This window comes from Tenrec ecaudatus, chromosome 5 (assembly GCF_050624435.1).
Source record: "Tenrec ecaudatus isolate mTenEca1 chromosome 5, mTenEca1.hap1, whole genome shotgun sequence".
NCBI lineage: Eukaryota > Metazoa > Chordata > Mammalia > Afrosoricida > Tenrecidae > Tenrec > Tenrec ecaudatus.
The window spans coordinates 160622012-160639000 of NC_134534.1; the positions used below are offsets into that span (position 1 = coordinate 160622012).

General features: G+C 37.8%; 1 protein-coding gene across 3 annotated transcripts in view; it reads right to left on the reverse strand.

Moving 5' to 3' along the window:
* DNAJB6 (DnaJ heat shock protein family (Hsp40) member B6) overlaps positions 1–16989 on the reverse strand; it is a 92175-nt gene that overhangs the window by 17174 nt on the left and 58012 nt on the right. For all 3 annotated transcript variants that reach the window (XM_075550174.1, XM_075550173.1, XM_075550172.1), the window contains exon 8: positions 16550–16620. In XM_075550174.1, the coding sequence (XP_075406289.1) occupies positions 16550–16620 (71 nt within the window). The remainder of the gene's footprint in view (positions 1–16549; positions 16621–16989) is intronic.

Sequence of the window (16989 nt, forward strand, 5' to 3'; positions counted from 1 at the left end):
TCTGGAGTAGAAGAAATGATCTCAGTTCATCGATTCCGCTATTGGGACATGAAAAATCAAATGTAATTTCTGCTACTGAAATATGTAGCTATGCCATAGTAATGATTTTTAAAAGGCCAATTGAGATGTTATCTGTCCGCCACCCCCCACCAGGGGGAGATGATGTATCAGAATCAATGTCAGAAGCTGACAATGCTTGACAAAATTCATTGTGATCTAACAGTATCATCGTGGAAAGCCAAGGCAATGGATGACGCAGGTGATTTTCATGCAGCTCTAATTCTAGGATTTGTGCAGTCATTGGCACATAAAATATTCTCTCCACCGAACATATGATGTTACCGAGAAAGAAAAGTACTGCAAGATGTGTCTATCAGAGCTATCTAAATAGTAGCACCTGTCTCCCCACTCATTCCTAGCATATGTACTAGAAGTCCTCAGCAGTCAAGAAGTCATATGCATTTGTAATCCAGTGCAGCACGTATGTTCTAGACTGTGATGATTAAATTTGTATTTCTATGAATCCTTGAAAACATAAAGGCTTGCACATCATTGGTGGACACTGGGTACACAACAAGCAAACAATGTTTATTGAATTAGTTCAACTTTGATTCTCTGGGAGGTCTGACTGGCAGTTACATCAGGGATACAGAAGAAAAAAAGGCAGCAGAGCTCCAAAATTAGAAATTATGGAAAAGGGTAGTATTCTTTGTACGTTTTAGGAGCTAAGAAGGAAAACCAGAGCTTATCTTCTAATAAGCTGTTGTGGTCAAATATCCTTTAAATAATAAATTATATTTAATGCTTGAAATTCAATTTGTAAAAGTCCCCCAATAAAATTATTAATTAAAAAATTCGGAGTCCTAAGACCGTGAACTAGATCTTTTAAAGTGTAAATGGAGGGAGGGAGGGAGGGTACCGCTCCATTCTCACAGTGCAAGGTCTCTCCCCATTTATCTCTCCCCCCACTTTGCCTGAACCATAACACAAAAGAGCATTTGCTAATTTAAATACTCCTAAAATACACTGTAGTTTGGTTTAAAATTTGTGATTATTTGCAACTATTGATTAGTATTTGAGTGCCAGGTGCTGTTTTGGGAAAACAAGGTCAGCTATGAGGACCCTAGCTTAAATGAACTTTCGGTGTTACGTCTCTTATTAATGAAGTAATTTGGCCTAGAGATGAAATGCTGCCCTCTGCTCTGTGGGACACAGCAGTTTCTGCCCCAAAAGCAGCAATGGTCATCAGAGACCACAATGATGGTAGGAGAAAATAGTGCTTTCCCAAAGAAACTCACCCAACCACAGAGTACATAAATTCACTTTTGAGAAATACCAAGGAGGTGTAACACAAATTCTGGGACTTAAGAGGTTTACCAAATTCGTCTCAAGGTGATCAGTAGAGTGTGTTAGTATTTTAAACGTCTTGAATCACCTACAGCACTAACCATGGAACCTTGCTGGGAAAGTAGTTCCGAATTGGGCTGCTAACTGACAGGTCAGCAATTCAAAACCACTACCTGCTCTGCAGGAGAAAGATGAGGTTTTCTATTCCTGTAAAGAGTGAAGGGTCCAGAAACTCACAGGGGCAGTTCTACCCTGTTTTACAGGGTCACTATGAACTGGAACCAACTCGATGGCAGGGAGTTTGGTTTTCATTTAGTTTATAACACCCAAAAAGTACAACAGTAGGTGTTCAATACAACTGTTTTCTGGAATTCAGATATTGCACCTCTGAAGACAAAACTCAGGTCTCAAATTTTTATCTTTTACACATCAATCATGTCTCACTTTTTGAACCTAAAAAGTAACGATTGTTATATTGGGAGCTATCTAACAAAATAACTATAAGCCATCTCCAGCATGCAAGCAAATCACACAAGTTGAGTGGGAAGTACTTGGTGAGCTTATACACGACATTCACAGGTGCCACTATCATCGGATGTTTAGAATATCAAGGTTTTGTCTCGATTAACCCATCCCCCAAGTTCTTGTAAACCCCCTTGATAACTCTGTAAAACCACTGTACTGAGACTAGGAAATCACTGCATTTTTCTCAAATTAAATCTGAATATTGAACTGAGAGAAAACGGAAACACTATAAGACCAAGTTGTCTTTTTGGTCTTGGGTAAGCACGTTACTCCCATGTCCTAACTTGCAAAACATAGAAGCTGGTCTAGGCGATTTCAAGACCCTCACAGATCTACAATTCTCTTTGTTGGGTAAAAGAAATAAAAACCAAAACCACCACCACCACCAGTGTTATAGGTTTGAACACAGGGCATTTAAAAAGCAAACAGACAAACATGTACGTAGGGCTCTTCTAAATATCTTTGATACCAGGGAGGAAATCTTTAAAAGGAGGCCAATAAGGTTTCCTAATAATCCAGAGTTGAGAACGTAGTTTCACCTCATTAGAACGTAGTTTCACCTCACAGGGGGGCGCCTGGGAAATGCAATGCTTATCATTTATCAATACATAAAGCATGTACGCTCCCAACTACTTCGGGGCCCTTGAGGCAGTGGGATCCACAGAGCACTGTTATTTGGCGGACTCTGGAAACTGACCATTTAGGATTTTATTTCAAAAGCATCCAAGGAAAAAGGGAAGAGAAAGGAGGGAGATTTTGGCCATGAGGTTTCTAAATGCTCACCTGGATGCATCCTGGGATTCATGTGTTCCCCCCGGTGAAGAGTCACAGCCCCGTCACTAGGCACCCTACAGCTGGCAAACAGTCACCCCAGAAACCAAGGAGAAGTGCTTTTAGCATTAAACATTACCCAAGGCATATGATCAGCTTCTTTCCACCTTGGAAGAAAAAACAAACCGGATCCTATGTGAATAAAATTATGAAATGTAGAACATGGACTCAAAATGTCGATTCCTTGGATTCAAAACTTGAAAAGATCTAAAAATTCATCCCTGCCTCTAACAAGTACCTAGTAATACTGGATGTAATTTTTTAAAGAAAATCCCACTTTCCCAAGTACAACATTTAAGGAAAGATTTTTTTTAAAAAAAAAAGCTTTAAGTATGTGATGCATTGAATGCTGTTATCAGTAGCCCACTTTGGTTTCATGAATAGTGATGTCCTTTGATTTACATGAAGGTGTGAAGATGACAATTTTGACTGATTTGCTGAAAATTGACACCAACCCTCTTTTATCTCGTTGCACTTACCTCACTAGCAGCCATGAAGCATCAAACATTTCAAGTAAACTCAGAATCAAGTCTTTCCCTATCATTCTTCCCATTCTAGTCCATAAGAGGTAGTCTGTCCAGCTCATTCTGCTTTGGGGAAAACGCAATCTCCGGACAACTGATTGTCATTCATAATTATGCATGTACAGCTGCAATTATAAATCAGACTTACCTCCCCCACTTTAAGAAAAAAACGTATCTGAATAGAGAATCGCTGGGTTTTGTTTTCCTCATTTGCAGTGTATAGAAAAACTGTCATCTGCTTCTCTATTATTGGTCTTTAATAGCATTAAGCTTACAAGTGAAAAGAATAAGGATGGACAAGTTTCCAAAATGTCTTGCATCTGAGTTTGGCAGAGTTGAAACAGGGCTAGGCAAGCCATAATCTGGATAGGAAAAGGCAGGCTATGGGTGCGACTTCTGTCATCAAAGGTTGTATCTACAAAGCTACCTTGTTTCCCTAGCTCTACAATGTATCGATCCGCTTTACAAGTGTTGTGCATACTGTGGAGAAAAGTTTTGTTAAGCTTGATATTCTGAAATCAAATAGACAAAACACTCCCAAAATATACGCATTCAATGTTAAAGGTTAACTTTTAGTTTATCTCCCCAAACCAGGTGAAGAGTTGTTTAAGAAGTTATTTAAATTACTGGACCGATTTGATTATTTAAAATTCAGAGTAACCAGGGACTGATACATAGTTTTAAAAAGGAAGAGCCCACTGAGCAATCTGGTGATTCAAGGACACACTATCACTAGGTGGCACTGCAGTTTTACCTGTAAATCTTATCAGTAAAGTCCTGAATCACCTATTCCTTGCCTATTACTTACTGCTCAATGGAAAGTTTTATTGCTTACTTAATCGGTGGCTCATGCTTACCTGTACTGCTTCTCTTGCCAGGAAAATGCTCCTTCCTCCCCCCACCTCTTAGCCTTACATAAATTCCATTCAACATTCAAGCAAAAGGTTCACCAAAGGAAGGCAGAATTCCTTTTCCTCAAAACCCATTTCACTACAGCAGGGATTTCAAGTGCTTATGGAGTAGAGCCAGAGTAAAGAATTATTGTTTTCCATAATAAATACTTTTTGAAGAGGTAAGGGTCACACATAATTCAATACCTGTTACATGAGTTTATCTTACTTACCCAAGATCATTTCTCAAGGATTAATACGATTTCTATGTATCATCACAACCTTGACCCACCACCACTCAGTCACGTGTGAGTTGCTTTGTGCTTGCCATTCCTTACCCAAAGTTAATTCTACATTTTGAAGATGAGCCTAGGGTACTTTGAGTCAAGGACAACCAAGTGCCACATGCTCACCCTAAGACTTTAAAGTTCTAAAGTACTATAGCAGGTGATTTGGGGACATGAGAAGCAAAGACTAAGTCATTTCCAGATTGAAAGTTCTCTAAGGACTTTTCCTAGAAACCATCAAGATCAACTGCCATCTTTTGGCCTGTTCATGGCCAGGTTCCAAGGTGTGTCTCAGCTGCTTTGAGGTACTGGGAAGCTAACTCTGCTTCCCTGACAATTTTTTAGCCACTTGCTGAACATGTGAATCAATGAGACTGCCTTTTACAACTTTTGAACAAAGCCAACTGAGTTGGATACGTGGCTAAGGAGAATTGCACTTAGAGGCAAAAGGGCAAAATTGGGAAAGATAAGAAAATAGAATGGGAGGGGTACTACCTCTACTCAATAACCTTAGGTAACGTTTTCCTGCTTCCAGAGGGTCCTCCTCAGATCCAGTAATATCTAAAATTTTAAGTATCATGATCTTAGCGTCACATTGAACTCATCACTTAGGAAACTTTAGAAACACTGATAACAGTGTCCCGCTGCAGATTCAGATGTACTTCATTTAGGATACAGATGGTCATGAAGATGAGTGAGTCACTAGTGATTGCAGTGTGCGGCTCCAATTATGAAGCACTGTACTAGGCACACACCCATGAGGGCTTCATTAAGGTAGCTCTCAAAGTTGCACACCCTAAGGGGCTCTGCCGTGGGTGGAATGAATGCAAGGTCTAAGCGGTGGGGTGGTGGCTCTGTGCCTTCGAGGCAGATGGTATTCCGACAGACGCACGCACCTGAAAGGGCTTCAGAGTTTGTGGGGAAATTTCATCCCCTTTGAATTACTTTTTTACACAAAATTTTTGAAATCCTTTCATATGTGAAGGGGAATGGCAATTAATTTTGCAAGCTGGAATACTGTCTGGCCATCTTTATCTTGGTATATGTGCTTCTAAGTCACCGTGGTAAAGGAAGAAGCTGAGGCTGTTTGTAGGAAAAGATATACTAGGACAAATTCAGAATGTCAAACACCGTTTTCCCCCAAGCAATCTTTATTTATTGAAAATAAACAAACTAGTTTCTAATTTATGCATGCAAACGCTGGACAATGACAAAGAAGAGTGGGAAAGACTTAATGCACTTGAATTGTGTTGTGGCGAAGAATAGTGAATAGACCACAGACTGTTAAAGAATGAACAAATCTGTGTTGGAAGAGGCACGGGCAGAATGTTATTTAGAAAATAGGGCGGCAAGACTTCACCTCACATACTTTGGACATGCTATCAGGAGGAACCAGAAGTCTCTGGAAAAGGATGTGCTTGGTAAAGAAGAAAGTTTAAAAACAAAAGAATTTCAGTAAGATGGATATTGACAGTGACGGCAGACTCAAATATAACAAATGTGAGATGGTGCAGGACTAGCCAGGGTTTGGGTTTACTGTCCCAAGAATCTTTGGAGCAACTCCGAACAACACATTTGGTTTAACACAATTAATACAAAGTAAACCAAATGAAGGGGGGTGGGAAGTTCTTAAGTTCCTAAAGGTTATTGTCTAGCAGAGGTCAAGGTGTATAAGGTGTATATGAGGTTAAGTGAAAAATGGCAGTCTATGGGTTCCAAAAAAAAAAAAACGAAAACCAACACTGCACAAGGACAATGAGTTGATCTGGAACAAGAGATTTTTATCCTAGGAGAACATAGAATTTGGCCCAAAAGTAACTTACTTTAAATAAGTGACCATACATATCATTTTAAGCAATCAGAATCCACAACATCCACTTTAGGCTACCTGATGAAGATATGGAGTGAAAATTCTGCTTCCTTACAAACACTATTCTCTTTCATGAGACCACTTCCCTATGAAAGTGGGGCGGCGGGATTCAGTGAAGACTAGCTTCCTGCTTCAACTATAACGTTCACAGAATTCCATGAGTACTTCCATACCTTTCTCATCACATTCATTTAATGATGGTGCCATTCAGTCACAAGGCAAAGTTGGCCTTCTAAAGAGTTTTAAGATTCTGTAAACTAAAATGTATTATGTACTAACACAATACCTATTTATTCACTATCAATATCTGGCTTAATTGCTAAAAATCTTTGGTTTATTTTCTTCAGAAACTAAAAGTACACATTAACACTTTCATCAAGTGAAAACTGGCCTGGGTAACAAGCAATTTTAAACAAGCTAAGAGTATCTAAGTTATACAAGCCTGAACAAGAACGGTCAAATATGGACACTCCCAAAAAACTGCAACTAAAGGCACTGCGGACGATAGTCATGTCCCGACAGGTAGAGCACATTGCCTGCGCGAGGCTGGTGAAAATGGTCAAGGGTGCTTTAACTGCCATCGCACTGCCTAGTAGCATGGTCGCAGTGGGACTCAGAGGAGCTCCTAGGTTCCCACGAACGTTTCTTCGAGCTTTCACTTCCGTTATCTTTAAATAAGAGCAACATCCAGCTAACAGGGTGGGATGTAACAATGGACATATATGGCAGTTTGAGAACGCATGTCCCGTTTTTGAAAGAAAACACTGATACTGATTGAAATAGCAACATGAGATGGTAATATTTTTTCTGTACAGGCTAAGACACCCACTATGACACAGCCCACAAGTTTAATTACAGAGATTTGACCTCAGTCTTTCAAGTCTCTGGCTCATACCCTTCTGGTAGGAGCACATATTCTGGAAAATAAGAACTTTGTTATCATCCACGAAAAAGAAAGGCTTGGATTGAGTGAAAACTCACTCCTTTAAAAAAATTTTAGGAAACCGAGCTGATTCCAGGAACCCAAGTGGAAGGTGAATTATGAGAGTGACGAGTGCAACGAATGTATAAGGGTGCTTTGCTCATTTGATGTATGCACAGATTGTGATAAGAGCCTTATGAGCCCCAATAAAAAGATTAAAAAAAAAAGAAAGAAAATGATTAGGGCAAAGAATGTACGGATGTATGTATATGTATGGATTGTGATAAGAGTTGTATGAGCTCCTAATAAAATGCAAATAAATAAATTAATTAATTAAAAAATTTTAAATTGGGAGTTAATACATATATCCTATTATTCCATAGCTTGGTCACATAAAGCAGTATTGTACAATTGCTACTACAATCAGTTTCCAAATATTCTCTTCCTTCCTGGACTCTGACATTGCCTCTTCCCACACTCCGCCAAAACCATTTCTAGTTGCTGTCGCTATAGGTTCATCAATCCTGGCTTTCATGTACTGAAAAGCATGTAAACACCCTTCTTAAATATAGGAGAATGTATTTTTAAAATGGCAGGGAAACCAAAGACAGACTCCAGGAGCCAACAGAAAGAAAGGTCAAAATCTGAACTCACTGGCCCACAAAGCCCACTCCCCTTGATTGCTCAGCTAGAGCACCCGTCTGGGGATTCAAAGCCCTGTGACTCTTCCCAAGAGAGTTACATGGTCCAAACTGGGAAGCTCTACACCTGTCATGGAAAAAATCTTTATCCCAATAAAATTAAAGCACCAGATACTTCTGACAGCTCACCACTCTAATGACAGCCCACCACTCTACTCACCACAGAAAAGATGGCATGAGCCTTATGACTGTTTCAAGCAACACAAACAACTAAAAATCCTGACTACTTAATTTATTAGAAGAGCTTGCTACTCCTAGAACAAAGCAAAGTTAAAAACACCCTGGATACACTGAACCTCCAGATATACAGTGGCGCGAATGTAAGGCACCCAGAAAAGTACAAGTACCTGTTTTATGAGTCAGAATTCAGTCAATGCCCAGGTGTGTGCATTGATATCGCTACCAACTAGATGGAAATTTTCCCTTGCTGGTGATCAGAAAGTCACAAAAGTTGTCAGATGCCTTCTTAATGAAATTATTCCCAGATTCGGATCCCCTACCTCTACTGGAATAACAATGGACCCCATTTTTTACCTAAACATTCCAAGTTAACTGGACAATAAAACAGACTCATAACAAAAGCAGCAGCAGCAGCTTCTGAGTGGAATTAGATTATACTCATGTTTCTTAGTTTCAGTTGGCTTTGGCCCTTAGTAACCCCACTAATTTTTATTTTTCTACTTTGTCTACCTTGCTTGCTAAATTTGGGGTCAGGTCTTCCTACATTTCCCTTAATAATAATAGTAATGGTGCAAGTCCGTTATGACAAGAAAACGACCCAGTGCCGGCTGAGCCTTACATACATCTAGTCAGGCCTCTTGACCAAACAAATCAAGTTGGATTTTCTATGGTACAGTGGTTTAGAGCTGGTCAGGAATGACCAATAAAATTAAAGAAAAGGAAGGGTTGATGTATGTGTGGATTGTGATAAGAGTGTATGAGCTCCCAATAAAATGACTAAAAAGAAAAGGGAGGGTTAAGTCAGAAATTCCTTAGAAGAAAAACCCCCCACTAACTCAAACAGCAATTTTTAACACATCCAATAGCCTTGTTTTATTTGTATTAGTTCCCTTTTTTAACAGTTGCTTCTAACTAGATAAAATCTTATGAGACTGGTTTAGGTGCCATATTCATAGTCTGAATAACTTTACAGCATTTTAGGTGCCTCATACACATCAATCAACCTGCCTCTGGGAAGTGTTCAGCTGCCAGTTACAAACAAGGATACATACAATCCTGTGCTACCATTATTGTGCCTCGACAGCTTGGTTTGCAAACCCTTTAAAACCAACTTTCCCAAGGACAACTCTAACAGCTTCAAGAGGCCCGCCTCCTGCTGTTCTATCCTTCCATGAGAAATAAAGCTGCTTTTCTAACCCTCCCCTCACCACTCCAACAGACCCCGTTTAAATACAATAAAGACCAGGAGGTAATAGGCACTAATCTTAAGAGGAGGGATGAAGAAAGATGATGGATTCGTTACCTTCATGGCAAGAAATGCCAGAAAATCTCTGAATAAGTAAAAAAAAAAAAAAAAAAGATACGGAAGGCCAATGGAAGTAACAGTTAATACTTCAAAACATGGACAATTAATTTTCATAAATTTTGTTATAAATTATAAAAACAGGGTAATCCGGTTGCTTTGGTTCCCTAGTAAACATAATTATATAAAAGTATTATATCACATTACAAAAAATCCACGACAAAATTTATTGAGATGAATCTGTCAGGATGCAATGCAGCATCGATGAAGAATACAGCTTTCTTCCAGTTCATAAAGGCTTCCTCCCCCCAACTACCATGATCGGAATTCTACCTTGCAAGTCTGGATAGAGCAGAGGATGTACACTGGTGCAGATAGGAGCTGGAGGCACAGGGAATCCAGGGCGGATGATTCCTTCAGGACCAGGGGTGTGAGGGGCGATACTGGGAGAGTAGAGTGTGAGTGGGTTGGAAAGAGGGAACCGATTACAAGGATCTACATGTGACCTTCTCCCTGGAAGACGGACAACAGAAAAGGGGGTGAAGGGAGACACTGGACAGGGCAAGATATGACAAAATAATAATTTATAAATTATCAAGGGCTCATGAGGGAGGGGGGAGCGGGGAGGAAAAAAGAGGACTTGATGCAAAAGTGGAGAGCAAATGCTTTGAAAATGATGAGGGCAAAGAATGTACAGATGTGCTTTATACAATTGATGTATGTATGGATTGTGATGAGTTGTATGAGTCCCTAATAAAATGTTTAAAAAAGAAAAAACAATTCTTTTGAATAGTTAAAAAATAACAAACCAATACAGAGGATTATTATTCTCAATGTTAGGGTAAACCATATACAAAGAGGCTTCAAAAAGTTGGTGGATAAATGATCATCTTCAATTCTATTGTTCGGTGGCCCTTCTGAAGGAAACAAGAGCCCACATTATTTGTATGTTTTAGCATGCTGTGAAAGCCATTTGCGTTATCATCAGACTCCTCGTAAATGCTGCTAAGTAATGCTGGTGCAGCTATGAGCTCATCTCACACAGCCAAATTCCCTCGTCTTCCCGCAATTCTAAAAACAAGGCAGCGGTTACCAACTTTTTAACTTGTTAAAAATTAAGTATCTCGGTAGTTTTACATCATACGATGACCAAGTGTTGAACAAAGGGTTGGAGGCCTTAGGCTCTAGCTGTTTGCTACTCTGTAGGGGATTCAAAACGATCATGCATCCTTCTGATTTACTAAGTGGAAACAACGTTCTATTACTCCAAATTGTAGGTCACTATTTGAAGAGTTAAATCTAAGGCTTCAAGTAATGAAACATCTCCAATTTCAGTATTTTCATATTTTAAAAAAATGCTCACAAGAGGACATGCATGTATCCTGTAACAGATTCTACATTTTATATTTTAAAATGATGGTGCACACTACATCAACTACCGCAGTGGTTCTCAACCTTCCTAATGCCGCGACCCTTTCATATAGTCCCTCGTGTTGTGGTGACCCCCAACCATAATATTTTCATTGCTACTTCATAACTGTAATTTTGTTATTGTTATGAAATGGGTGACCCCTGTGAAAGGGTTGTTCGGCCCTCAAAGGGGTCACAACCCACAGGTTGAGAACCACTGATCTACAGGAATTAGTAAAACAAAGGAGGAAAGGGTGTCAAGAAGAAAAAGTTTGCAAACAGTTCTAGAAAATAATCACCACTACTTGACAAACTAATTCACTATCACAAAAATGCTTAAGTTCCATCTTTTGATTTTAGTTTCAACTTTCCAAATGAAACTGGCTAACTACTATAAGCAGCATTATGCACAAAACCACTTCCTCAGTCTAGCTGCAAGGAGTTCAGAATGCTTGCTTCAGTCAGCATTATTTAAGTTACTTACTGGGTCTCTGGAGAAGGCATCAAGCCATTTGAAAAAAATTACCGTATATCCTCCTATATAAGCCGAGTTTTTTCCCCAGCACATTTTCAATGCAGTTTTTTTTGTGGGAAAATTAGGTGCCTTGGCTGATATGGCTGTGTTGCTATATTGGGGGGGGGGGGTGTGGTGGGGTGGGGGACAAATTGATGGTTCCTATTAGGTGGTTTATTTCAGAGTTTACATCATAAAGCTGAAGAATTCCACTGGTTAAGATATCAAATGCACATCTCACTGCTCAAAACAGATGTCTCACTAACCCTTAAGGTTTCTCTTGGTGTAGTCTAAAAACAAAGCATGTCCTTTGCCACACTTGCCTCATCCACCCATAAACCAACATTGCTCCCAGTCCACTTTCTGAAAGCCTTCCACATTTTGTTTCTTTCTATATATAGCTTTTTCCAAACTCACCCTAGTATTCCATTAACTTATTTAGCCATTCCTTTGTATTGGAAATTTACTACTAATTGTTTTAACTATTTTAAAATAGTTTTGATATTATAAAACCAATACATGTTAATTGTAGAAAAGTGACTATTTTAAATGAAACGGTTTCCAGTAACTTCTTCCTGTGCAAAAATGAACCTCCTGTTTCAATTACTGAAGTTTAGGTCGGTTGCAACAGTTTAAGTATCTTTTTCATTAGAGAAGCTAAATATACTAGAACACATCTGCTTTTAACAGCAAGTTAAATAAATCTTAAAAACACAAACAAGATCTGCCAGTATCCCCCTGAGCCAAAATACACTGAAATCATCTAGAAGCTATTAAAGGAATGTACCAGCAGCTGTTACATGTGAACAGCCCTCATATCAAATGCTTCAATTCTTTCCCCAAATGGAGTCCGAATATAGTGTAGGAGTCTGGCTGATAATATGCAAATGAAAACTTCCACAGATAAAAACAGAATCACTTTATCCAAATATGCACAATTCAAGGACTTGGCTGCTGCTGATTTCTTTTTTTGGTAGGGGAGTTCATCCCATACTTATTCAAATCATGAATACCACTGGTACAATTTGAGATTATTCAATCACCCCAAAATACACCACTGACCCATGAGAAGGTTCATTCATTCACATATTTAGTGCTTAGTATGTGCCAAGCACTGGGGACACCAAAAAGACTGTTCTTTGCCTTAAGGAACTTAATGGATGCAGACATAACCAAATAAAAAAGTTAAGATAATGAGGTTGAAAGGCGAATTGCTAGAGGATATGAGGACTACGGTATTAGTGGAGGTATTGAATGTATGTGCCAACTTGGAGAAGAAAAGCAAGACACACATATGTGGAAATTGTGTAAAAAATTACAGGCCTGTGAGGCAAATTCAAGTAATATGACTTAGTTATTCTATTATCTAGACATAGTGGAACAGGAGATAGAAGAATTATAGTGTCTTATAAGACACTATATATAAAGTGGCCATCACTTGAAGACAACAACACCATAGCAACTATCAAGAGGAGACTGATTTCTAAACAGAACAATGACTTAATTCTCCCTACCATCTTATAGACCAAATATGAATTCTTACACTGGGGACTATGTTAAAGATGAACAGAAGAAACAAGCAGGTGATTAAAAGCAAGTAAGCGTGTGCTACACAAACATCAACACAGAAAAAGGAAAAAATTGAGAATGAAAGACATAAAAGAAAATGGGGTAAAAAAAAACAGATTTTAAAGTTTTCAGAGGTACAATACCGCCTCTAATTATACACCCACACACATCCACCAACCTTGTTAATACCTGAGGCTAAACCTTAAACCACTGCTATTTTATACAGGTTAGTATACATTTTTAGTACACAAAATGCTAGTCTACTTCTCCCTTCAACCGGCAGAGTAGGCTAGGTCCATCTTTTTAGTCACTTGCAAAGGACTGGGCACATAATGTTCATTGAAAGACCAAATGTGGTTTAGATCAAATGTCTTGTTACCACAAGACAGTGCAGCTTAGCAACTTTCTGATAAACATTCGGCTACAGTGACTATTCACAGAGTGTCTCATGAAGCACATGGCTACTTCAAGGCATCAGCCTTCTCAGGGAAAATATGTGTATAGCATCCTGGGATTAAGAGCATGGATTCTGGGGCCAGCCATAATGGATTCCACTTAACCACTGTCTCTGAAGATGGCTTTTCTGATGATAAATGTATCTAGAATATGGTACTATTAGCTGTGATTATAATCTAATTGGAGGGAAGAGGGATTGATTGGATTTAAATTTAAGGTGAACTTTTTATTTTTAAAAGTAGAAGCAATATAGATCTTCATGTTTTCATCTATAGAAAGCTAAAATGATATACATGAAGCTTAATTCTGAAAATGCACTGATTTTTATGAGGATTCCAATTCTCAGAAGAAAGCTTTTGGCATTTTCCCGTTTGCCCTCTTCAATTTTCTTCATTTACTAGAAACTAGTAATATCTGCTGGGGAAAAAGGATCCCTACTTTATAAAAAAAACAAGAGCAACTGCCTCAGATTTAAAACCTTATTGTAGTTCTTTGAAACAGTAAGGATAAGAATAGTTGTTAACACCAGCATAAAATCTGAAAATAATATGGGATGCTGGACTTAAAAAAAACTGAATTGACTCTGGGTCGAATTGGCTAAGGTGTTCTGGAAGCGCCAGATTTCAGTTCATTCTCCTGTCTCTCAAAATGAAACCCCATTCCGTTCATGTTGTTCCTGTTTTTCGTACAAGTTAATTTTGAATCATGACTCAGGTGACACACATGCTTTAACTGAAACGTGGGACTCAGAACAGGATCCATTTAGATGGCAAGAGAATACAGGTTTTATGCACAGATTTTATTTTTGTTGCAAATGAAGGGGAGAATTCTTAAATTTCTTCATTTCTAGTTTCCTTTGCAGAAGTATGATTTATATTAGACTAAGTCATTATAAATGGAATCCTATGTTCATTCAGCAAATAGGAAAACCTAAATAATATATTAGCCAATTGCTCTGCTTTATTAGTATTAAGTGATACAGCAATTTAACTGTGTACACCAGAAGCATTACTTTTAAAAAAGTGGACAAAGGTTGCCAAATGAATGATAAAGGAGACAAGTCTTCAAGGCAAACGCCCATAAAACAGAATGGATGCTAATTTTTCCTGGGGCATGTATTCCAAAATCTGATTTTTCTAAAGACATACAGTTCATTTGCAAAGTGTCAAAGCAAGGCTAGCATGCCAAGGCACACAATACAAAGCCAGTCCCTCAGCTAGAGACCAGACCCGAGTCACCTAGATGTCAGTCAGTGCCAACAACTCACTCCTTAAACTCATCTCTAGAGAAGGCAGGAGTTCAAAACTCAAAGCTAAGTGCTTGTCTCTTACAGAACACAGGGAAGTCCCAATAACATGCTCACTCGCTTGCTCGTGTGCGTGCGCTCACTCTCTGTCTCTCTCTCTCTCTCTCTCTCTCACACACACACACACACACACACACACAGTAACAAAAGTGTGAAGTTAATTCTAAAAGGTAAAAAAAACAACAGGTGGCAAAGCTTTTTTGCTTAATATGATACAAATAGTTAAGCACTAACCATTTGTACCTTATTGTTTTGGTTAAGTATTAAAAACGTTGGTGTCTCAAACCTGTCCTTGGAAGGTCTGGCAAGGTGCTTCTAAAGGTAACTAATTGGATCAACCAGTAATTGATCATGTAGCATCTATCTGAATTTCTTCTAATAGACTTTCAAGTAAAAAAATTCTAGTTAGGAAATTAGATTTTACACATACACGCGCGCACACACGTTAAACTGTTTTCCAATGTGTCACATGACTAAATACCTACCTTGTTAATGACAAGAAGCACATGGTTATTTATTCTACAAAAAAACGTATTTTTAAGATATCCATTGTTGTTTTCTATACTTCAGATGTCTTTAAACCCCTAAAGTTTACTAAAATACCTTCTACTTATTTTCAGTTTCTAAATTACCTTACTCCATCATATTCTTTAGAAATACTGTACAATCACCAGCAATTTCGTTATTTCAAATTAACCCGAGTTAGTAGGAATCTGTTTGTTAGAATAACCATAAGAATTGCCCATCTATCTTGCAGCTTTTCACACTGCTCATTTCTAAAACATTAAAACAGATTGGTGTAATTTAAATTAAATTGATGTCTAATGTAATATTCTTTATAGCTAGAATTCTCATTATCAATGGGGATCATGATAGATTTTACAAACCAAAAAATCATTCCATGACTTACGCCTGCCATGCTCTCCTTAAATGAATTTACATCAAGTAATACACCCATGAAACTAGGACATATTGATCTGTTCTTCCCCCAACACTCACAAATGTTATCACAATTAATAGTTTAATAAATTGCTAAGTCACTCCTTAACATCAACAAGAAAAATTTCAAGCACTCTCAAATTATACTGAATTAAATGTAAATTAAGCTCTACATTCATTTATGACGAATAGAATGAAATGCTAATTAACTTCAGGCACAAAAATCATACACAGACACAAGAAGGCTACAAATCCCATTCATGAAAGAATGCACCAAACACATCAGCATTTATTATTTTTTAAGCAAATGACAAAGACCCATTTATCAGCTTTGCTTTTAAACCTAAGCTTAACATTACATATTTAAACAATGTTCAAAACTTGCTAAGCTGCCAGCATTCATGCACAACTAGAAAACATCCTTAATTTATAATAAAGCAGAAATGTATTACCATTAAAGTATTATTATCTTTCACTACTCAATACTGGGGAGAAAAACAAAATTATTTTTGTCGGAGATTCATCCTGGCAATGTTAACTTCACAGCAGACTGAAACTACTTGGCTCACATTTCAAACAAAATAGAAAAAAAAAAAAAAAGCAGGATCCATGCTGTTGTTAGTATACAATTTTCTCCTAACTCTACTAAAGAATCACTGTTTACCGTGGATTTAGTTTAATAATAATAAAAAAAAGCAAAGTGCATACATAAATTTACAACAATTTTAAAGACAAAAAAATGGTCCTATTAATGTGGTCCCAACAATAAACTCAAAAGTCTATGACAAATAGGTGCTCCGATGAGCTGTTTATAAATACTTTAGATTAGGTACAGTTATACTGAAAGTAGAGTTCGTTTGAAATCTTCAAAAAAAGTTCCTGTTTATCCTCAAATGGTGCTTGTAAGAGTTTAACATTTCTGTTACATGCGTGCGTTGAATTACTTGTTATCCAAGCGTAGCAGCTGCTCCTTACCATTTATAGTTAAGGACTTTAACTGGCCGTCTTCTTCAACTTCGACTCTTTCTTGACCGTTCTCAACAATTCTGTGGGATAAAATTCATTGACAACTTTCTTCAAGTAAATATATGCTTGATTACATTTTTAAAGGACAGCTATAACACACATATTAAAAATTATTTTTAGTCTGAAAAACTAAAGTCAACAATGTAGACATTGACTTTTTTCCTAGTACATTTATATCATCAGAAAAACTATGTGACTAAAATATGGGGATTCCTAGTCAGTGGAAAAATGTGGAACTTCCCACAGCTTTTTGAATGCCCCTCTGACTACACAGCTGAAAACTAAATGCATCCTGAGATACTACTAAATGATTTTTCAGTTATATATTTACCAGCCTAGCAATATCAAGGAAACAAATTATTTATGAGTCTAAATAAAGTTTATTTTAA